The 23,631-nt window shown below is 44.3% G+C and overlaps 2 protein-coding genes and 1 long non-coding RNA gene across 4 annotated transcripts; 1 reads left to right on the top strand and 2 right to left on the bottom strand.

Annotated features, from left to right (window-relative positions):
- Positions 1-4,912: 4,912 nt before the first annotated feature.
- Positions 4,913-5,584, bottom strand: LOC125526998. Its single transcript, XM_048691579.1, has 2 exons — positions 5,212-5,584; positions 4,913-5,142 (listed from the first exon to the last, which is right to left on the bottom strand). Exons 1-2 carry the CDS (start codon positions 5,436-5,438, stop codon positions 5,016-5,018), a joined length of 354 nt encoding a protein of 117 aa, XP_048547536.1. The 5' UTR covers positions 5,439-5,584; the 3' UTR covers positions 4,913-5,015.
- A 1,249-nt stretch (positions 5,585-6,833) lies between these two features.
- On the bottom strand, positions 6,834-7,562 carry LOC125526997. Its single transcript, XM_048691578.1, has 2 exons — positions 7,502-7,562; positions 6,834-7,413 (listed from the first exon to the last, which is right to left on the bottom strand). The coding sequence occupies exon 2, from the start codon at positions 7,410-7,412 to the stop codon at positions 6,834-6,836; it is 579 nt and encodes a 192-aa protein (XP_048547535.1). The 5' UTR covers position 7,413; positions 7,502-7,562.
- A 9,579-nt stretch (positions 7,563-17,141) lies between these two features.
- LOC125526999 lies at positions 17,142-20,749 on the top strand. 2 transcript variants are annotated; one of them, XR_007291938.1, is made up of 7 exons: positions 17,142-17,352; positions 17,494-17,600; positions 17,671-17,851; positions 18,192-18,252; positions 18,760-19,829; positions 19,939-20,008; positions 20,090-20,749. It is a non-coding gene; the product is annotated as an uncharacterized LOC125526999 (long non-coding RNA). The 2 variants fall into 2 exon arrangements; XR_007291937.1 differs by lacking the exons at positions 17,142-17,352; positions 17,494-17,600; positions 17,671-17,851; positions 18,192-18,252 and having other exon boundaries at positions 18,270-19,829.
- The last annotated feature ends 2,882 nt before the right edge of the window (positions 20,750-23,631 follow it).

Here is a 23,631-nt window from a genome sequence, read left to right as displayed (position 1 = left end):
GATTGAGAAAACTAGGGCTAGCCTATACATTATGCTCATTAGGGGATCTAGCAACAACATATGGATTATTTGCATCTACATAGGTGAGTTGGGTATTCATATTACCTTTGTAGATTGCAAAACCTAGATGACGATCTCTTGTAGCAAGAACGGGCCGGAGACCATTCGAAGCTTCGTCCCCAACGGAGTCGCCAAAAAGTGTGTTCGCACACGAACACGTCACCGTGTACCCTCGACGTTGGGGGTGGTGCACCGCCGCTCATGTCGAAGGAGACCCGTCCGGAAGCGCGGTACGCAGGCAATCCGGCGGGCTCTTTTGAGGACCCGAAACCCCATGCATCCAGGAGCGACCCCGTCTGGACGCGAGGCAGCTATGGGTTGCCCTAGGTCGACCTGATCACCCCTAGGGCCTTGTGGATCACTGCCCTGCAACAAGAAGAACGAACGAAGAACGAGGAAGAAAATGAACAAGGGAGGGAGATAAAGGTAAAGGTAAAAGATGATAGATTGATATTTTGATTGTGTGTTGTTGTTCAATCGGCTGTCACCCCTTAGGTATATAAGAGGCAGATGGACTTCCCGGGCAAGGAAAGGTTAGAATTCACGTTCAAAACCCTAATTTGGGCCAAACTCAGAATCCAACTTTCCAAAACGGTTCGGTTTGCAACTTTCCGCGGAAAAATCCAAAACCCGGACAAACATCCCCGGAGTGTCCGGCCATCCTCGGAGAAATCCAAAACCCGGATGATCATTCCCGAGTGTCCGGCCATCCTGATGCAACCACACATTTTGGGCTCTAACTTTTGCATAAGAACTCCGATTGAGACGCTTTTTATATCAAAATCAACCGTTTCGACGAGACGCACAACTTTAATGTTGAAACTTTTTCCATTTGAAGCCACCTTAACTGGGTTACAAGCCATTATTTATTCTGGTGTCAACATGAGCATCTCTGAACTTGTCATAACTTTTGCATCCGAGCTCCGTTTTAAACCATCTTCATATCCATCTTGACCTTCTCGAAGAGAGCCATCTCATGGTGACTTTCAATAATAAGTTTGAATTAATATTGACATAGCTTCAAGATACTCTTTATAATCGTGCCATTTTTGAGCGTCAACAAGTGGGTGGGGACTAAAAGGTACAGAATACTTGCCACTTAGTTAGCATTTTAGTGAACGTTGTAGGCATGTCAGTAATAGTATAATGTGGACAATAAATTAATTCGACTACATCCAAATGTATCTTGCTTCCAAGAAGAGTAAAATCATCTTCATCATTTCCCCCAAAATGCAGTATTCACCTTTCATGGACATTTGGAGCATAGGGTATTTTTTTATTAGTTGCTGACTGAAAAACCACTCTGGTTAAAATGTTATCCATCAGTTAGGCTTAATAATTGTCTTCTGGACACACCTTCAAATATATATAAATTGTATGATAAGGTAGTTTTATGAAGACTATATTTTGTTTTAAAATTTAAATGATTTCAATGACCAGAAAATTTCACTTTTTTTGTTTCTTTTCATTTTCTCGATGAGAAGGCAAGTATGTACTTGATCATTATGAGAAAACCAGTACTGTTCTCACAGAAGTTAGAAGTTTCCGTTTAACATCTTTGGTACTAAAATTCTTTAAAAAGAATGGTCATTCTGCTATCAGCACCATGATTATGTCTCAGTCGTAGATTCTTAATTGCTTAGAGTTCATTTGTTTGTTTGACTCCTTTGGTTCATATTTATGCAACAATAAAATAGTTCCAAAATTGGTCTGGGGATTGAACAAGTGAATTTATGTGGCATCAGGCTAAGTCTGTTGATACCTTGCTCTCCTTTTCTTTTGCTTTAGAGAATTATTATCGTCACTGGAGATGTATGTTAATCCTCTAGTTTTGCTCATTTTATCTTTTGATTTCATCTTAGTTGGTGGAATATTGTGGCCTCATTCATAGGTTTAGATGCATGTTCAGATCTCAAGTCATTGTCTTCTAGGTCAGCGACATGTCCATGGTGGTTGGGGTCTAGATTCAAATAGATCCACTGTCCACCTAAAGATAGAGAAGACAATGTTGGTAAGGTGGGTTATGAGTTCCGCCTTACTTTCTGAATGTTGTTTGTGAATTTATTTATTTTTTCCAACTCTCTCTATCTCTTAGTTATGACTGGTCGTTGCGCCTAGGCTGATTCTGAGTTGTAGGTCGTATCATGGTCTCATATGGCAAGTCTAATACAGGAACATAATAAGGTTGGTTAGTAACTGCTACAACTGAAGTTGCTTTTTTTACGAAAATATCAGATCTATTATAAAGATTTGCCAGAAGCACAAAACACCCCAAACATAACAAAAATTACATCAAGGTCCATGGACAACCAAACGACCATTGCTACCGCCAGAACGAGCCACCGACGCGCCCCTGTCATCGCTCCCATACCGGAGCTGGCCTGACCTTGTCGATGACAGCCGAGAAGTCTCCGTCCACGTGCACCTAAGGACTAGCGTTCGAGAGCTGCAGTCGTCGCCATTTGAATCCTTGAGTCGATCTGAAGAACTTGATACCAAATCTCGCTGTTGCATATGTGCGATGAGAAATCCTGACCTCGCTGCTCCGAGGAGCTGGCAGGAATCTATGCCGGAGCTCCGTCATCCCGACCAATGAACTTGAGGAGGATCGGAGTCTAGAAGACTGACTCGAAGAAGAAGTGTCGCCATCCGTCCGAGCGCCGCCCTTGCGAGAACTAAAACCCTACCTATCTAAGCCGGGGCACCAGGAATACCCACCCCACCACTGGCTGCCGGAGCGGAGGCGGAGGGGAGGCGAATCCACTGGCTTGCCGGCAAATATCGAAGGGAAGAAGGCTTTCCCTAGTCGCCTTGTGACGGAAAAAAAGCTATCTAAAGCATGATAATTAAAGTTATTATTCATGCAACTGCATGGTTCCTATTATTTATATATTAATGAAATAATAATGCCAAGGTCCTTCAAATTGTATAGGGTTGTTTAGTTTATATGTGCATGGGAATGAACTACCTGTAGAATTTTTGAACTGGAGATTATATTTTACATCAGAAGCCAGCCTTGTTCGACTCATTGCCCATCACTGATGCACGAGGAGGGCTTGGATTCCTGTTCTGCTCCATCGAGAAGTATGAGTGCAACTATACAACTAAACTGATGAGGCTGTTTACAACAATGGAGCCTCGCGTTGCTCCAATATTAGATAAATTGCGTTCACAAATTACATGGTTGCGTGTAGAGGCGTAGTCAGGCCCCAGCCAACAGGAGCCATGGCCTGGGGCGTGGCTATAAAAACCTTTGTATATTGTAGCTATTTTTATCATAGTAGCAACTACAAATACTTTAGCTAAGAAGCTTAGGCGGTGTCTCGTACGATAAGCTGGGTCGTGGCTCGACTCCAGGACTATATCTCGCTTATAGCGAGATGTACGTCAGGCTCACGTGAAACTTTTTCGCTTGGCACAGGCCGGCCCATTTAGTTGGGTTTTTTCCGGTTGCTTTTTGCCTGTGTTTTGTTCTTTCTGCTTTTTTCGCCCGTTGTATAGTTTAGTTTTTCCCCTTATTTTCGGCCCATTAATTACATTGGCTCTGTTTTAATTAGTTTTTTGTTTCTTTCTTTTTGTGTTCTTAGGATTTTCATTGGTTTTTGTGTGTGTGTTTTCTTGGTTTTCCTCTGTTTCATTGCTTTTTCTATCTATTGCGTTTATCTTTGGGTTTCATTAGTTTTACATTTCTCTATCAATTTTTTTTGTTTTTCCTCTTTCTTTGGTTTTCATCGGTTTTCTTTGTTTTTATGTTTCTCTACCGGCTTTCTTTGATTTCCATTGTTTTTCTTTTTCTATTTTCTTTTTTCCCTTGGTTTTCTTCCTTTTTGATGCTTCTCTACCGTTTTTCTTCTGTTTTATTTGTTTACCCCTTTTTTCATTGGTTTTTTATGTTTCTTTTCCGGTTCTCACAGTTTTATTCCTTTTGTGTTGGTTTTCTTCATGTTTCATGTTCTTTCTTTGTTTTTCTTCTAGTATTTATTGGAGAGAATTCCTTCTATGACACTACTCCTAAAATATGATGCCTTATGTGACACTCCCAACTTTTTGCTTCCTTCTATGGCCACTTGTGTAAAATTTATGCCTCACATGACACTCTAGTGTATTTTTAGAGCTAACGGTGTCAACTTTTCACATACAAAGTCACTTTTGACCCTGGTGCAATGTGTGACAAAAATACAAGAAATATTGTTGTACTATGTAATATGGAACCGTGCATGTAGATTCATAATAACTGAAACGCTAGTTCAAAACAATTCAAAAATCGGCAAAACCTCCCCTGCATTTTGATGTCATATCCCCTGCACACAGTTTACATATGCATAATTGATTGAACAATTCTCAACAAGTGCCATAAGCAACCAGATTCACACATAAGTCATCAATAGTTCACATATGCCAGGCTAAAGGACTTCCAGAAGAACCATCATATCACAGGTACTCCAAAAGAACCATTACATCAATGGAAGAGCATAGAAGCATATGAAATTACAAGCTGAGCCTTCTTTGGCTTCTTGTGCTCATAGAAGGGCTAGGAGGATTAAACTTTCTGCTCCTTGTGCCCATTGCTGGGTTGTCAAGTGGCACCGGAATCTTCTCAGCAACCTTCTTTTTCGTCTTGGCCTTTTCAATGGAGCCAGTTTTTGATCTACACATGCGTGTATGGCAACAATAAGTTTAGGGTAGTAATGACAACATAAAGTTTATGGCAGTAGCAAGTTTATCGCAGTAATGGCAGCAGCAAGTTTATGGCAGCAGTAAGTTTAGAGCAGCAAGTTTATGGCAGCAGCATAATACAGCAAGCTTATGGCAACAGCAACAAGTAATACAGAAAAGTACCTCTTTGAACCTCCAGATTCAGTGTTGTCATGTTTTCTCTTTTTCTTAGTTGTAGTTTCCAAGCTTTGGCTATGATGAGAAAGAAACAACTTAGAACATAAACTGAGTTTTCATACTCATTGGCAGAAGTGTATAAGTGCTAACCTTGGTGGTGGAAAAAGCATCCTTGTTGGTGCTCCATCCTCGCAAGGCACAATGGACTGGGCTGTTTTGCTAGTCTTTGCCCTCTTCTTTGGTGGTTCTCTACATGAGCAATAGGAAAAGTAGTTGCAAAAAAAAATAAGAGAAGCAATAAAGAGTAATCTATATTACCTAATAGCCAACATTGCAGCAATGTCATCAGGGTTACCCTTCTTACAGTTGTGCCAATGATGCCCATATTCCTTACAAATTGGACATAAGTGCTTGCCCTTTTTTCTTTTCTTGTCACTACAACCTTTATATCTCTCAGTTTTAGGCCTTCCAGCTGTAGCTTTAAGTAGTGGTGGATGCATGAAAAATCCATGGTCAGATTCAGGCCATTGGCTCTTGTCAGGCATAGCAGGGATCAGGTTGGAATAGGCTGCTCTGAATTTTTCAGTGGAATAATACAAATCAACGTAATTCTTTATGTGAGCATCGCTAAGTGACGTGATGAATGCAAGAGCATGTTTGCAAGGAAGACCACAAACTTGCAATTGTCGACATGAACATGTTCGATCTTCCAAGTTAACCACAAACCTAAAACCGCTGCCTCCTAATGCAACCACTTCAGCCACTTCTTCTGAGCATTCTACCACCTCCAAGTTGAATTCTCTAGTCAATGCGTTTAACTTCTTCATTATGTGGGGTAGAATCAATCCATCTAACTTCTTTGCTACTTTTCTCCTATCATTCCACAAGATCATAATCAACTGCCTCGCCTTGTCCAAGAAATCGTCCAAGTTCAATGACTTGTGGTGCTTGATCCAATTGTTAAAGCACTCCGCCAAGTTGTTGGTTACATAGTCCACCTTACATATGGTCGAGAACTGACTCTTAGACCACAACCTATTGTGCCACTTCCTAATATATGCTATTGCGGGTGGCTTTACTGCCTCCATTGCAGCCCAATTCTTGTCAAATATATATGGGTTCCATGAGTAAGCAGCTGCCCATAGGTGGTCATCAAATACTTTTCCAGTAAACTTCTTCTTGAAGTTGCTCACCAAGTAGAACATACATTCTCTATGTTCTGCCTCTGGGAACACTTCTTTTACCCCTGTCATCACTGCTTGGCCAGCATCGGTGCATATGGCTAAACCTGTTGGTGATCCTATGGCTTTTCTTAGCAATTGCATGAACCAGATCCAATTTTCATTTGTTTCAGAGTCAAAAATTCCAAAACAAATTGGATACATCCAATTATGGCCATCCACTGCAGTAGCACTAGCCAATTGCCCCTTGAATCTGCCTGTCATAAAGGTGCTGTCCACAGCCAAATATGGCCTGCAACCACTAAGAAATCCATCTATGCAAGGTTTGAGAGCAACAAAAATTCTTCTAAACCTTATTTTACCATTTATGGTATGATGGTCGATCTGCACTATGCTATTAGGGCAGCAACTTTCAACTTGTGCTTTAAACCTATACAAGTTGTTAAAACTACTATCCCAATCACCGTATAGTTGCTTCAAGGCTAGCAGCTTACCCATATAGACTCTTGTAGTGGATTTTGATCTTGTAGTGTTCTTTCAGCTTTTTTCGCAATTCCATTGCTCCTAGAGTTGCATCTTCAATGCGCCAATCTTTCACCTTCTCACATATCCAGAACTTAGTTGCGTTCTTCACTTTCTTTTTCCTTTTCGTACTAGAACAATCGTGGTTAAAAGGGTTTTTTCACCTGCAAAAGAGGAATACAAGTAAGCTAAAATCTCCTCAACATTTATGTAAGATATATTCAGAAATAAGTATGGTTAGACAATTACCATTACAGTACGCCTATCAGCTGTTGTAGAAGCATGTATCCTCCATGGGCAATCATCTTCATCTCTTCTTTTACAATAGGCCCTTAACCTATGTTGTGTGCTCTTCTCTGTGTTATACTCAAAGTCACGTTTGACTGCATGCTGAAAAAGAGCCAACTTAAACACATCCATATTGGGATATGTGGATCCTACAGTCATCGGAGGGTCTTGCTGGTCATACTCTGTATTTGGGGCATGATCTGGCTCATGCAACTCCTCCTCCTCTACTTCAGGCTCCTCCTCGCTCCCATCCTCGCTCTCATCCTCAGGAACATTGGTTTTGTCTTTCTCTTTACCAGAAAAAAGAACCAATTTTAGAGGTATAGGTTCTTTCTCCAAATACATTTTCTCCTCATCAATACCAACATGCTCATTCTCCGGGATTGGGTTGCAAAGATAATTATCATCGGCCTCTTTTGTGTTGTTGTCCGCTTGAACATCTGTCCAATCCTCGGCGATAGGCTCATATGCTTCTTTGGAGGGATCACAGTATGCAATCAACATCCGCACTACCTTTTCTGGATCCATCCTGCAAATCACAGAGAAATACATAAACATTGCTACTAAATTTCAGCATACTAAGCTGCATCTGGAGAGTACAAGCTCGAAGAACTCACCCTTCTTGCCAATCTGCCCAAGCCAACCAGCCCAAATCGGCGCGTTGCCCGCCCTCCGCGCCTCAAGGCCTGCCCTCCGCGCCTTCGGCCACCCCGCCTTGCCCGCCCTCGGCCTCCGTGCCGCCTGGTTCTCCTTCGGCCGCCGCGCCGCTTGGTTCTCCTCCAGCCGCGGCGCCGCCTGGTTCTCCTTCAACCGCCGCTTGCTCCATGGTGCCCTCGGCTGCCGCGCCTTACGGTGACACAGCTGCGCCGCCGCTGCTAGGGTTCCGCCCCGACGCGTGAGGTGCGGGCTCGGGGTTTGTTCGACTCGTGACGTGAGGAAGGCTGGGGGTGCTCGATCGAGTCAAACAGGGGCAGTTTGGTCCAGATGGGTAAAAAGTGACGGAACGATTTAACAGAACCAACGGCAGTGTCATGTGAGGCATAAATTTTATACCAGAGGTCATATGAGGAAGCAAAAAGTTAGGAGTGTCACATAAGGCATCAAATTTAAGAGTAGTGTCATAGAAGGAATTCTCTCTATTTATTGGGTTTCTTCACTTTTCTTTGTTTGTTTATCGATTTTCACTAGATTTTTTTCTTCACCACATGTCAAAGTTTTTCTGTACACACTCAACATTTGTCGTACATATCCAGATTATATTTAATATACACGTTTAACATTTTCTAACTATATGATATTTTTTTAAACTTACATTTTTTATGTCTACTTTTTCGAATACACATTGGATATATCTTATACATTTTTTACACAATTAAAATTTTTGAAATACAAGATTAACATTTTTTGATACACAGTAAACATTTTTTTCATTGGCAATAAAGAATTCACACACAATGTACATCTCTGGTATACATCAGGAATATTTTTGTATATATATTTATAACATTTTAAAATACAGAACTAAATTTTATTAAATATATGTTTTTGATTACTACATTTATGTAATGTATGTCCTACAATCTTCATATAAACCAAGAACATTGTTTCTATAGGTTTAACATTTGAAATACATGATCAATATTTTTTCATATACATTGTAACATGTTCTCTATGCACATGTAACATTTTTCAAATGCTTGGTTAACAATATTTTTCAAATACATATGTAACATTGTTTTTTGTAATATATTAGGATTATTTGGAAGGTTAAAAAAATGAAAGCAAAAAAGAAAAAAAATGTGGCTTCCCGTGCGCTGGGCAGGCCCATTCGTGGATGCGCCTAACGTGAGTCCACGCTAGGTCTCGCTCTAAGCGAGGAAAAGCGAGATATAGCACTGCCCGTGGCTCGAAATGTTCGCCGGGCCGTTTGGGAAATTCAGTGCCTGGGGAAGAATGTCTGGGTTGTGGGTCATCCGAATGGCAATTGATTTCGGGTGATCCTATGTCTCGTGTTCAGCGAATCGAGCTTCCGACTCGCTGAAGCGCGCGCGAGCATATTGGCCGGCCCAGTTCAGAGTAGTACACTGCCTCCTTTTCTTTTCATGTTTTTACTGTTGTTTACACTTAATAGATGACGAAATCATTTGATCATGTATATAAAAATTATTAATCAAGAATTTGAAAAAAATGGTGAATAAGTATTTTCAAAATATTATACAACCATAGGGAAAATGTTAAACGTGTATACAAAAATATTAATCAAGTATTTGCAAGAATGATTAACAATAATTCAAAAATGTAATCAAGCATTTAGAAAATGTTAAATGTGTATAGAAAAAATATGGACCATCATTCAGAAAAATATTAATGTTGCATTTTGAAAAAATGTTGATACAACATTTGAAAAAATGTTAAATGTGCATAGAAAAATGTTTGAACATAGGACAGCTGGAGGCTATCGTACGCTTGTGAGAAGGAATGGTGTTGGGCTGGCCGAACAGACCCAATTACCACAATGCTTGGTTTCGGCCTCTGGAGTAGTAACCTATAGGACAACTAGGCCATACAGATAGCTACACAGACGACATCCAACGACAAAAAACACCCCGGTCGGAAAATGGACGGGCAGAAACGCTAAACGCAAGACGGGACAGGGATTGGGTACAGTTTTACTGTCCTAAATGGATACGTAAAGGGGCATTAGCTAATCACTTTTCTAATTTAAGCATGCGTGTATTCTTTTGCATTGCTTTCTATGGTGATAATAGTACTACTTATACCATAAGTAGCTAGGCGTGAGGGAGACTAAAAGAAGGTAACATCCAGGAATATTATTGTGTGAACTTATAAAATTGAACGCCTGATCCGAAAAAACTGGAGGCCCCCTATTCGCTCTTCATGAGCGACTTGGCTGGCGACCAGCATAAAACCTTAGTTTATTTTTAGTTTTTATTTTAGACTTTACATGCGCACCTGTTGCACAACCTGGAAAAAAAAATAGAATATGAGGCTTAGAGTAGTAAAAAATAAAGAAAAAATAGGAAGATAAAAATAAAAAGAGTAATAAAATAAAAGGATAAATTAGGAAAAGAAAAATATTTTATTTATATTTATATTTTTATTGTAGAGTTTACATTTGTACCCATTACACAACTTGCAAAACATTTGTATATGAGCCTTAGAGTAGTGAAAAAGGATAAAATATTAGGGAAATAAAAATAATAAAGAGCAAGAGCAATAAAAGAAAAGGTAAAATAGTAGGAAAAAGAAGGAAAAAATTGTTACAAAATATTAAATTGTGAACCTTAGAGCACTAAAAAGGGAAATATTAGGAAAATTTAAAAAGATAGTAAAAAGGCAAGATCTTAGGATAGCTATAGAGACGAGATCCAATGGCCAAAAACACCCAGGCCGGAAAATGGATGGCTAGAAATGCTAAACACCTGGTCCAAAGAAACCGGAGGCCCCCTCGTCGCTCTTCACGAGTAACTTGGCCGGCGACCAGCTCAAAACCTTAGTTTATTTTCAGTTTTTATTCTAGACTTTACATGTGCACCTATTTTATTCATATTTTTTTATTTTAGACTTTATCTGGGCACCTATTGCACAACCCGCAAACCATTTGAATATGAGCCTCGGAGTAGTGAAGAAGGGGAAAATATTATGGAAATAAAATAGTAAGGAGCAATTAAAGAAATCAAAATATAAATATTGGGGGGGCGGGGGGTGAAGAGTAATCACTTTTGTAATTTAAGCATGTGTGTTTTCTTTTGCATTGAAAAAAGGCAAAATAAAATAAATTGGAGGGAAAAATTAAAAAATAAAAAAGACCATCATAGCACCATACTCACTTTTGTAATTTAAGCATGTGTGTTTTCTTTTGCATTGAAAAAAGGCAAAATAAAATAAATTGGAGGGAAAAATTAAAAAATAAAAAAGACCATCATAGCACCATACTCACTTTTGTAATTTAAGCATGTGTGTTTTCTTTTGCATTGAAAAAAGGCAAAATAAAATAAATTGGAGGGAAAAATTAAAAAATAAAAAAGACCATCATAGCACCATACTCACTTTTGTAATTTAAGCATGTGTGTTTTCTTTTGCATTGAAAAAAGGCAAAATAAAATAAATTGGAGGGAAAAATTAAAAAATAAAAAAGACCATCATAGCACCATACTCACTTTTGTAATTTAAGCATGTGTGTTTTCTTTTGCATTGAAAAAAGGCAAAATAAAATAAATTGGAGGGAAAAATTAAAAAATAAAAAAGACCATCATAGCACCATACTCACTTTTGTAATTTAAGCATGTGTGTTTTCTTTTGCATTGAAAAAAGGCAAAATAAAATAAATTGGAGGGAAAAATTAAAAAATAAAAAAGACCATCATAGCACCATACTCACTTTTGTAATTTAAGCATGTGTGTTTTCTTTTGCATTGAAAAAAGGCAAAATAAAATAAATTGGAGGGAAAAATTAAAAAATAAAAAAGACCATCATAGCACCATACTCACTTTTGTAATTTAAGCATGTGTGTTTTCTTTTGCATTGAAAAAAGGCAAAATAAAATAAATTGGAGGGAAAAATTAAAAAATAAAAAAGACCATCATAGCACCATACTCACTTTTGTAATTTAAGCATGTGTGTTTTCTTTTGCATTGTAAAAAGGCAAAATAAAATAAATTGGAGGGAAAAATAAGAAAAGACCGGCCAGAAGTGCGTAGCGAACGCTTTTGCCTCTGCAGAGCTGATTAATCAACTTTACGTGATCGGCGATGAAAGGCTCAGCACTTGGCTATTTAAGCCGCGTAGAATATTTCTAGCCGAGCGATGTGGTACTAAACGTGCCGGGCGCTGCGTTTTCCAGACTCTGGGCCGTCGTGTTCGTCGGCTGGCCCACAGCCTTAGCCAGCGCGCAAGGCGGAGCGTTCGTTGCCTTGAGTACAGAACAGCCGCAAGTTCTCAAAAAAAAAAAAGTGCAGAACAGCGGCGAAAGGCAGAGGCCGACTGGAGAGAAATCGCCGCCGGCGAGCCAGTGAAGCTTGCCGCGAATGGGGCCTCCGGCCGGTGCCGCTGTGTTTGTATCCCGCTGGTCCGGTTCCAGCCAGCTTAGAGCATCCAGATCTGTTGGCGCTGACCTGACGTAGAAGGTTTCTGAGCGAAGCGGAGAAGGTTTCGGTTCTCCCGACGATGGCGCCGTGCCGGCATGGGGACGATGGCCAGCGCAGTCGGTGAATCCCGAAGCTTCAGGTTGGAGCAAGAGGTACTTACCTGACAGCGTTTTACTCATGCTGTTTGTCTGAAGTTGATGGTCACTCTGACAGTACTAAGTCCTGACGGGACGAGTGTGTTCATATATCAGTGTACAACGTCTCTAGCACGCTATAGCGCGATATAGCATGATAATAGCGTATTTTAAGGTCGGCGCTATTTTGCTGTAGCCTGCTATTTTTTTTCTTTGGTGCTGATGTAGGACGAGCAAGTTGAAAGCTTTGAGTGGTCTTCACAGAATTCATTCGGATGATGGGAGGGGCTGCTCCGCAAACAATTCTGACTGGTAAGTATGTATGGCACAGATGGTTGTCTACATTAACATTATGAGCATGCTGATGCTGACCGGCTATTCTTTGTTTCGCAGACTAGAACAGAGCAAGCAATCAAGGCGGTTGTTAGAAGGGAGAGACGAATTTGGTGGAATAGTTTGATGTATTGCTTGAGCCTCGTGGGCATATATAGGAGTACATGATCTACTTGGAGTACAAGGCAAGCCAGAATATTTCCTAATCTAACCTATGTTTCCTAATACAATCACGTTACTCAACATCCCCCCGCAGTCACAACGGTAGCGACGCAGACGGTGAGACTGGAGAAGAATCCGAAGGCAAGCCGACGGACACCCCCCAACAGTCGTAACGGTCGACGCATCGCGGAGTCGTGGCTGGAGTGGAAACCAACGAGGTTGCTCAAGCAGGCGGTAGCCCTTTGTGCCGTTTGTCGAGGTAGCCGAGAGCCCAGGGTGGTGTAGCCGTGGTCGAGGTAGCCGCGCGAAGAATGTCGTGGTCGATGTCGAGTCGGGGAGCCGGTGTCGAGGATGTCGCCATGGAGCCGCGGGCGCAAGAGGGCCCCGAGTTAGTATGGGCGCAGTGGTGTCGAAGTAGTGGTGCGCAGGGAAGAAGACGTTGTTGACGACGCGTCGCGGCGGGTTTGCCAAGCCCGGGGACACATCGTAGACGAAGGCACGCACCGGTGTTGCCAGCACCGGGCATGCGTAGACGGACGAAGACGAAGTTGACGAAGCGCCACACCAGGCTTGCCAGGTCCGGGGAAACGTCGTGGACGAAGGCACGCATCGGTGTTGCCAGCACCAGGCATGCATAGACGAGGACCTGCACAAGTTGTACGCCATGTCGGAGGAGTCGGAGAGGCTAGCAGAGAAGGACTCGACGACGGTTGCGGCGTCAATCAGCCCAGAGCCGATGTTGCCTGCGGTTGTCGGAGTAGACGAAGTGGTCGGGGTAGATGACGGCGACGCTGGCGACGGGCCGGTGCTGGACGAAGACGAAGGAGGTGGACGGGCGGCGGCGGCTACGTGGGTAGCGGCGGCTAGGTTAGGAGCGCGGCGGCGGTGCTCGAAGTAGGCGAAGAACCCGACAGCATGACGAAGACCGGCGCGAACGGTGGCGTTCCCGCGTCAAGGGAGGTGGCGCGACGCATACCACATGAAGTCAACGCGCGTGGACGACGAAGTGGACCGTGGGCCGCCGCACTACGGCCCGAAGGGGCGACGCAGCGGCGGCGGGCAGGTCGGGGTGACGGTGGGAAGACCTCGGGGCGGCGGCAGGGACCGCGGGCCGCAGCGCGACAGCCCGAAGGGGCGGCGCAGCGGAGGAGAGCGGGTCGGTGCAACCGCTGGGACGACCTCTAGACGGCGGCGTGGACCGCGTGCCACACTCGCTACGGCCCGAAGGGGCGACGCAGTGGCGGCGCGAGGGTCGGTGCCGTCACGGGGACGACCTGGAGCGGACGGCCTCTGAGCGGCGGTGGACCGCGGGCCGCGGTACTATGGCCCGAAGGGGCGACGCAGCGGTGACGCGGGTCGGTGCAGCTGGGAGAAGAACCACGGGGCAGCGGCGCTGCGGCCCGACGGGGCGACGCAGCGGCAGCCCATTGCTCGATCGGTAGAGGGGCGCGCTGAACTCGGGACGGTCTTCACGGGGCCTGCGGAGGCGCGCGCAACCGACGGTCCAGGTCGATCGCACGACGTAGATGAGGCGGATCGCGGCGGCGAGCGGATTATCAATCAGATCGCGCGCGAGGTCGGGGACGCCGCTTGGTGAAGGCGCGGTGGCTGCGGAGTCCAAGATGAAGCCGGCGGCGGCGGGCGGTAGGGCGGCTATGATTGGCCGCCACATGGCGTGAGGCCGTCGGGTCGGGGTGATACAGGTGTCTTGGTCGGAGCAGGGCGGTGACGGCCGGCGTAGATCGACGGGCGGGCCATCGCACGAAGGGCGGCGGTGTAGAGCCGCCGCATGATGCGAGGCCGCCGGGTCGGGGCGACTGGCGGGCCGACGCAAGGACACCGCGCGAGGCCGCCGGGGCGTGGCGACCAATGGGCAGATGCGCGGACGACGCACGAGGCCGTCGGGTTGGTGAAGAAGCCGGCCGATCGCGCCGGTGTTTGAGTAAAGGCGCACGAGATCGACGGCGTCGATGGGCGACGCAAACCAGATCACATAGACCGGAAAACCAAAAAAGAGACGCCGATCAAAGCGACCGGCGAGAGAGAAACCGCGGATTAAAGGATCGGGGAAAAAGACTCTCTAGGGCAGACGGCCAACACGGCCGGCGGACGAACCCTAGGTACGGGCGGCGCGGCCCCCGGCGGCGGTCATAGAGGCCGACCGTCCCGGGGGCGGCGCGCAGGTGCGGAAGCGGCGGCGGCTAGGGTTTAGAATCGACTTGCGATAGATACCATGTTTAAAGGGAAAGAGGAATTTGGTGGAATAGTTTGATGTATTGCTTGAGCCTCGTGGGCATATATATAGGAGTATATGATCTATTTGAAGTATAAAGCAAGCTAGACTATTTCTTAGTCTAATCTATGTTTCCTAATACAATCACGTTACTCAACAGCAGCGATACCTAACACAGTACGCAGATGGTGCAAATGGCACGTCCCGAAGAAAGTGAAAGAAACACTAGAGCCGTCGTACACGAAACGGAGTGAGTGCAGGGCTGAGTTCCGCAAAGTGGTGTACCATATTGAACATATAAATCACTCTATGCAACCCGCCCTTCTAGCGTCATCACCGGTTGAAATCGATCCGGTACGCTCGATCCGTCTCTCTAGCCATTGTCAGCGTACTTTTCATCCTCGTGGTAAACATCCGTGCACTCGTTCTTCTGTACACCGCATGACCAGGCTAAGCTGATGACAAATGGGCCAGCGTTATGCATGGGTCCATGTGGCAGTCACACCGTGTGTGCATGTCTGTGTCCGGGTGGAAAAGCCAGACCAGACCGATTGTGGGCGATGTGGGGCTGTCAGGCGGGTCGGTGGATTGGCACTGGTCTACTCGCACCCTGCTTCTGTCTACCCAGCTGGGTCTCTTCCTCTTCAAGACCGTTGGTCCCACCCGTCTGTCTATTGGATAAGTGCTGTGCGAGGTGAGGTGAGGCGCACTGAGCTCCTCTGTTTTAGCCGCTGGATAAAGACTTGCCTCGCTGGGTCAGAGTTGGTACGACGCGCGTGGCCCTGTTCCGCTGCAAATGGCCCCTATCCACGCTGGTCTATATATGTCAGTGGGGTGGCTGTATCCTGTTGGGTTTGCTTAGGAGTTACAGCGCCTTCAACCACTGTTGCTGGCAGGGACGCGCGTGCCTCTCTCTCCTTCCCCATCAAGACTCGCTTCGCCCAATCCCCACCTCTTCGTACGTCTCCACAGGCCATCGTCAGTCGCCGCCGTCGCCCGTCATTGTCTTCCTCACTGCCTGCTTGCCATATAGCAATGGCTTTCCTCGCTGTCGCTGCCGCTGCTGTGTTCGGTTAGGGGGTAAGGATTTGCCTCCCCTTCCAACAAATCGATTTCGTTCTTCCAGTGCCAGCATTATGCGCTGATTTGTTACCGCCAAGGTCCAGGTTCCCACGCTCACGGTGAAGAGGCTATGGCAAAGGGCATGCAGAGGAGCAGCAGGGCTCACTGAGGGGGAGAGGGCGTTACAAAGGGGAGCCGTGAAGGAGGAGGGGCCGCGGCAGCAGGAGCTCGCGATGGCGGAGAAAATTCCGTGGCGGTGAAGCGGAGCTTGCATATGTGCGGACCGCGCTCCGCCGGCAAGGCTGCGCCCACGTCGCTGAAGTAGCAGGGGAAGCCGAAGGAGGGGGCGCGGCATCCCGTGGCCGCGGTAGCCGGCGGGGCGACCCACGTCGCTGAAGTAGCAGGGGAAGCCGAACGAGGGCGCACGGCATCCTGTGGCCACGGTAGCCGGCGGGGCGACGCGGCATCGCTGACTCTGCATCCATCGCCGTCCCTTTGAGTCTCGCGTGGTGGCCGGCAGGGTGACAGGAGGAGGGGCACATGTTGCTTGCTGCTCATGCCACTGCTGCGCCCAGGCTCTTCCTCCTCGACAAGTCTAGGTGAGAGCCACCAGCCCCCGCACTTCTCCACCCCCGTTGCTTTTCCTGTTACGACCTTGCGCCGCTATTGTGCTCCTTCTCTACCTCCACCATAGCTCTCGACAGGAGCACGCTACCGGCTGCAGCAGCCCTCCCCCCTCTCTCTCGATTTGATCCCCATAATTCTCATATTTATTTGTGTGGAATCTGCTTTATCTATGCCTGCTATGTGTCCGACAAAAATCCAAGCAAGCTGAGGGGAAGATTTTGTGCTTTGTTTTGTACTCAGTTATTTCATATTTCCCTGAAATTTATCTCCAATGAACTGAAATTGTTTGGCATCCATTTTTTTTTCCTGCAGGTCATTCCTCATCTCATCTGACCGCACTCATGCCACATAACCTGGTGAGCTTACTCTTTAGTCAGTTCTATGTACCAGTTCTGTAGCTTTATTCACTGAACTGAGAGATGATGTTTGCGCTCAGTTAGATGATGCGTGCTCGATTTTGAGCATGCTGGTTGCAGTAATCAATCTATTTGATATGGGGCCTATAAGCTATCCTTGGTTGATGTTTGGTTACAAATCCTGGAGCTATTTTTGATGTATTGAGAGACATTTGTTAGAAAAAAATATTACCCATTATCACCTTATTTGGCTATAATTCATCTTTGCCATTAGTTCTGTTAGTAAAATGGACTGAGAATGTTTGTGTATTTTTTATGCCTTGGCATCTTGCAGCTACAGCCGCGCGCTGTGTGTGGCGAGGGATTACTTCTCCTGTGCAGTAATACCCTTTTTGGAGTGTCCCATGTTTGCAACTATCCTTATCTGCAGAGAAAAACAAAGGGACAAACAAAGTAAGCTGAAATGTCTTATCCACTTGGCTATGGTTTTTTGTACTGATGTGATTTGGCTTGACTGAATTAACTATTTTCTGTATGCCCACTTCTGTGTCTCATGTGCTGTTTAGATGTTGAGGGCTGTTCTTTCATATGTAGGTCCGGATGCAAGGTGCAAGGCAGGAAAGGCAGTAGTAGGCCGAGAGAAGTGTAGAAGAGGGTTCCTCCAGGCTCCATCCATGTACGGTGTCGGTCCGATGCCTCGGGTATATTTCTGCTCTTCCTTCATTTCTTCATCTTCAGTTGATGAATCATCCCTCTGTTGTCTTATTGAAGGCATGTGGCAATGTCGGGGACCAGCGAGGAAGATGCTGGTGTACACCCTTTGGAATAAAGTTGAAGTAAGCTCTAAGCACCACGGAGCCTACCACGCACGCCATCTTGAGCCTACCACGCACGCCATCTTGTTTATAGTGCAGATAATCTATAAACTACTGTTTAGGAAAGGATTTATAGTGTAAGTAAACTATACAGCCAAATGATTGTTCCAGAAATTCAAATTTGCATTTGCACATGTAGAAGAGCATCATAGATTTTTGGACTTGGTGTTACAAAAAAATGGTTTGATTTGTGTACTATAAAGGTAATGGAACACCAAATTTCACCTATATGGGTTTAATGATAGATAATTGTTAGAGTAGTTTTGCCATGTTTGACATTTCCTAAAAGGGAATATCATATCAGGTAAACCTTGAAAACAAGAGAAATGGTGGTATTTTCTACTGTAGGTCTCAATTTACTGAAAAATGCAGTCTTCATTTCTGAGTTATATGTTTGTTGTTCTTGCTTTCTTCCAGGTCTCTGATATAACGGTTCAGAATAAATATCCAATGAAGATGATGCGTGACGAACAGCATGGTGATGATCCATAAAGCCCTACATTGTTCTTTTGCTCGCTGGTGAATTTACTACTTTCTGATTGCATGCCAAGTAGCCGAGCAGACACTTTCTTCGTAGATTAGTTGTTTAGTTTCATATACTGAATGCTTTGTCGAGTGCGGTGTCATTGCAACAGCAGAGCTCAAACATCCTTCAAAGTATGTCTCAGGTTTAAGAATCCTAAGACCAGCAGTCTATAATGCATATATAAAAGATGGAAACTACACAATCATATCCTTAGAGTGCATAAATATCATCTATGCTGTTGGGAATTATAATGAAATATTGATAACTGAATGAATACTCTTGTTAACTCACCGGGTGATGGAATTAAATTGAAGAGACATATTCTGAAAATCAAAATTATTTCTGAGTTTGTATTCTACTCGTACACATCTTCATATCCACTAGCACATTCAAATTCCATATATGCATGGAGTAGCAGTACGATTGGTCAAAATAAAAAGACAGGATGCTGCTTTGCAGAAAGTGGTCGTCAAGTAATTATTCTGCTGTTGGAAATCGCCCACGATCGATCACAATTCACATCAAGTCGACGAACATGACACACAAAAACTTTTGGCCAAAGGCATGTGCCATGTCTTGTTCTTCTCTTTATTTCTTTTCTATTTTCTCCACACGATTACAAAACTCATGCAGCTTCATGTGTGTGTGTGTGTGTGTCTATACACACACACGCGCGCGCGAAGCCATGAGCCCATGACCCAATAACTGAACCGAGTAGTGGAATATTGTTGGTGCAAATAAATGTTCTTTGAGTTTAGATGATGCATGGATAAATAACTCTATGTGATGATTTATTTGCCGGCACTGATTACATTCCCCATGCATTGTTGACGTTCCCACCCTTTGCCCTGCTAATTCACGAATTAGGTTTCAGACCCGATAGCTTGTTATGCTGTGTTGCAATTAAACAGAAGTATGGATCTAGGAAATTCATGACTAGCTATTGGTCTTCCTATCAGCAGTAGAGAGATGCCTGGTCAGCAGATATATGTGTCTGAAACCTTTGCATGGTGTACATGCTATACTATGTAATAAATAAAAGGTAGTTTAATTTTTTATTATGCCGCTAAGATACCCAATCAGACTGATTATACATACACCCAAAACAATATATTATAGTCTGAACTATGAAACTATACTCAAGAGGAAAGGTTATACATCAATCCTTTCTGCAGATTTCTTATCAGCTCATTCTGTCCTGTATGATTATTTTATGCCACGCAAATTGCTAGATATATTCATACTCTCCGTTTAACCATAACATCAAGAACACCCAAAAATTAGCAATCCTAACAGGTCTGCTGCTTGCGGGCAGAAAGTAACTATCAAGGAAGAAGAGTTAGATGCTAGTGACATACCTGTCGAAGATATTGGCGGTAAGCATGTGTCGTACAGGTTATTTATGCTTTCCCTTAAGCCATTCTTAGCCAACCCCGTGCAGTCCATGCGCTATGCATAAGAACCACAAATCGCTCAAGCAGCGTCGAAGCCTGCCTGTGACTGTTCCAAATGCATGCCTATCAATCCAGGTCCGACTTCTGTTCCACCAATCTACTTCAAAATGTTAGACATCCAACAGTTACAGATGTTCACGCTGCTTACTTCCTACCTTACTGCTTCATTGTTTTATTACAAAAGCCAGCTCTGAGGCAAAAACTTGAACACAGAGCTTCACACAGCAATGTTTGCCTCAGCAACAACGCCACAGGTAAATACATAGCCGGAAAAGAAAAGTTGTTTGCAATTGTTCATATACCTTAGTTTCCTATTCCTGACTCTCTTTGTTCAGAACCGGACCATCGATGGAAAAGGGTCCATTTAGCTGATGGGGAATACATTGTCCATGGGAAAAACCTGGCTTCCTTTATGTAACTTGTGTCGCTTTGGAAACATAATAAACACTATGAATTTCGTGGTGAGAACTACATAGATGAATGATGAGCTGAGTGACCATTGTATATGGGGAAACAGTGTGACCCTATACACACGCCATGTATAAGATCAATGTAAATGAGCTGCATGACCTGCCTTCGTACCTTTCTTTGTACATCGTTAGTCCTTTTGGGCTATCATGCTACCATGACTCAAGTGTAAACCATTATGTATAAAGATACTATCTAAGTATCCATTTACATGGTGTTTAAGTCCACTACAGATCCAACGTAGGTTTGATATTATCTTGCCTGGCCTCATGCAAATCTTTCTTGCATAACAGGATATACCTATTCAGTGATTTCGCTCCTCTTTATTGAACTTTTATTGTTTCTTGCTCAACTATATAGGTTATGATAAATATCGTCGCGTGGCTTATGGAAGGAGCTGCTGACAGGACTATCTTAACAACAAACTTGACGGAGTTCTTCACATAGCAAACATAGATGAAGGAACGATGTATGCCTTCACCTTTAGGCGCAACGCAAAGCGCCTCCGCCTCTAACCATTCACTCCATATGAGGACACCATCATAAACCTTCAGTGTCACCTATATACAGCTTGTGTACAGGACTTCATGTTTATAATGCTCCTATGCTATCTCCACATTGGTTTGTCTTTCCTTATGGATTACCTCTTAGTGTAGATATTATAGATCGTCCATTTGAACTACTATAAGTATCAGCGAAGATAGATAAGCCTATATTTCTCTCTTCCTTAAGGTGCCCTGCAATAGTCACATAATGCACGGTTCTAACTGGCTTTTTGCGCCATGGGCGCAACGGGTCATCTAGTGTTGACAAAGGGCGAGCTTGAGAATGCTGCTGGAGAAGTACAATCTGAAGCCCCACACGTACATATGAGATATGACTCAGATTTATGGGGTGAGACGGAAGTGGATGAAGCTGTATTTCAAGGGGGTTTTCTGCGCCAAGATGACAAGCACCTAATGCAGTGGGAGCGCAAACAACACGCTGAAGACGTACATGCCAGCAGCAAGCTGGATGCACATGTTTGTGAGGCAGTACAAGAGGTTGCAGTTCGAAAGGGTATGGGATGAAAGCTGCGAGGAGAAAAGGACTAGGATTGTATTGTAAGTGCTTGCTGCCCTGGGGGAATGCATCTCTTATTTGCTGATGGTGTTTTGCTGTTGCCTGAATCCATGTTTATTGAGTGTAATCTGTGTATGATCTATCAGGGCGGAGCGGTGCTGAGATGGAATGTGGCAGTGGAAGGACACGCAGGCAAGGTGTGTACTCGTGCGATGTTCGAGCAGCCTGGGTGAGAAAGTATAATAGCCATCTCAACAGTACATTAGTGTTTACACTAAGGATCTAGTGAAGCCCCCGAGGCAGAATAATGTGAATTTGGACAAGGTGTACAACATCATCGGTAGTTTCTTCGGATCAATTGAGAGGGTTCCATTCAGTCGTTCACAAAGCAGACGCGTCGGAACCTATGCGGGCGCATAAGTTAAGATCGGGCAGACGATGATGTTAGAAAGACAATGGAAGTATTTGCAGAGCTTGAGGCTAGTGGCCCGGAGTTCACTTAGGCGGTAAAAATGTTATCCATCAGTTAGGCTTAATTAATTGTCTTCTAACACACCTTCCAAAAAAAAGATAAGGTAGTTGTACGAAGACTATATATTTGTTTTACAATGTAAATGATTTCACTGACCAGAAAATTTCACGTTTCTTTGTTTCTTTTCATTTCCTAGATGAGAAGTCAAGGATGTACTTGAGCATTATGAGAAGACCCGGAGTTCTCTCAGAAGTTAGAAGTTTCCATTTAATATCTTTGGTACTAAAATTCTTTAAAAAGAATGGTCATTCTGCTATCAGCGCCACGATTATGTGTCAGTCGTAGAGTCTTAATTGCCTATACTTCTTTTATTTGTTTGACTCCTTCTATTCATATTTAGGCAACAAGAAATTAGTATCAAGATTGGTCAGGGTGAGGACTGAACAAGTGAATTTATGTGGCATCAGGCTGGGTCTGTTGATACCTTGCTCCCCTTTTCTTTTGCTTTACAGAATTATTCTCGTCACTTGAGATGTATGTTAATCCTCTAGCTTTGCTCATTTTATCTTTTGATTTCATCTTAGTTGGTAGAATATTGTGCCCTCGTTCATAGGTTGAAATGCATGTTGAGATCTCAAGTCATTGTTTTCTAGGTCGACATGTCCATGGTGGTTGGGGTCTAGATTCAAAGAGATCAACGATCCACCAAAATATAGAGAAGACAATGTTGGTAAGGTGGGTTATGAGCTATGCCTTACTTTCTGAATGTTGTTTGTGAAAAAATACTACAAACTCTCTCTGTCTCTCAATTATGATTGGTCGTTGCGCAAAGGCTGATTCATCATTGTAGGTCATAACATGGTCTCATATGGCAAGTCTAACAAAGAAACATACTAAGGTTGGTTAGTGTAGTTGCTACAACTGAAGCTATTATTCATGCAACTGCATGGTTCCTATTATTTGTCTATTAATGAAATAATAATGCCAAGGTCCTTCAAATTGTATAGGGTTGTCCAGTCCAGATGTACATGGGAATGAACTACTTCTAGAACTTATGAACTCGAGATTATATTCCTAAGTTTTCTATAAAATGTAGTGATATTTCTAAAGAAGTTCCATAGAAAACAACATTACTCCGTTTCATCTTGATTAGTTTTTACATCAAAAGCCAGCCTCGTTCAACTCACTGGCCGTCACTGATTCATGAGGAGGGCTTGGAGTCTGGTGCAGCTCCATAGAGAAGCATGGGCGCAACTATATAGAACTAAATCAATGAGGTTGTTACACTCATTTTGCTCTGTATATAGTCTATATTGAAATCTCTATAAAGACTTATATTTAGGAACGTAGGAAGTAGTGCACAAATGACTCATCAAGATAGGTTAACAGTGGTGAAAAATGACGGGAGGGGGCCGGCTAGCCCGTGGACGGGAGGGGGCCGGCGAGCCTCGTTCAACTACATACGCGGCAGCTAGGGTGTTGTTGCTTTCAGCAGGCGCGCGGCGCGGAGCTCGTCGGCTACAGCGACTCTGACCTCAGAGGAGACCTGGATGATCGCAAGAGCACCAGCGGCACCATCTTCTTCCTTGGAGGCAGTCCGGTGTCGTGGGAGTCTGCCAAGCAGAAGATCGTCGCGCTCTCCTCGTGCGAAGCAGAGTACGTCGCCGCGGCTGGAGCCGCGTGCCAGGGCATCTGGCTCAGGCGGCTGATCAGAGAACTGCTCGGGCGCAACGACGGCGCCACCAAGCTCTACATTGACAACAAGACCGCGATCGCACTGAGCAAGAACCCTGTCTTCCACGACAGGAGCAAACATATCGAGCTACGCTACCACTTCATCCGTCAGTGTGTTGAAGACGGCAACATCAATGTTCA

The sequence above is a fragment of the Triticum urartu genome, unplaced genomic scaffold (genome assembly GCF_003073215.2).
Source record: "Triticum urartu cultivar G1812 unplaced genomic scaffold, Tu2.1 TuUngrouped_contig_252, whole genome shotgun sequence".
NCBI lineage: Eukaryota > Viridiplantae > Streptophyta > Magnoliopsida > Poales > Poaceae > Triticum > Triticum urartu.
This window is presented reverse-complemented; position numbering and strand designations above follow the sequence as displayed.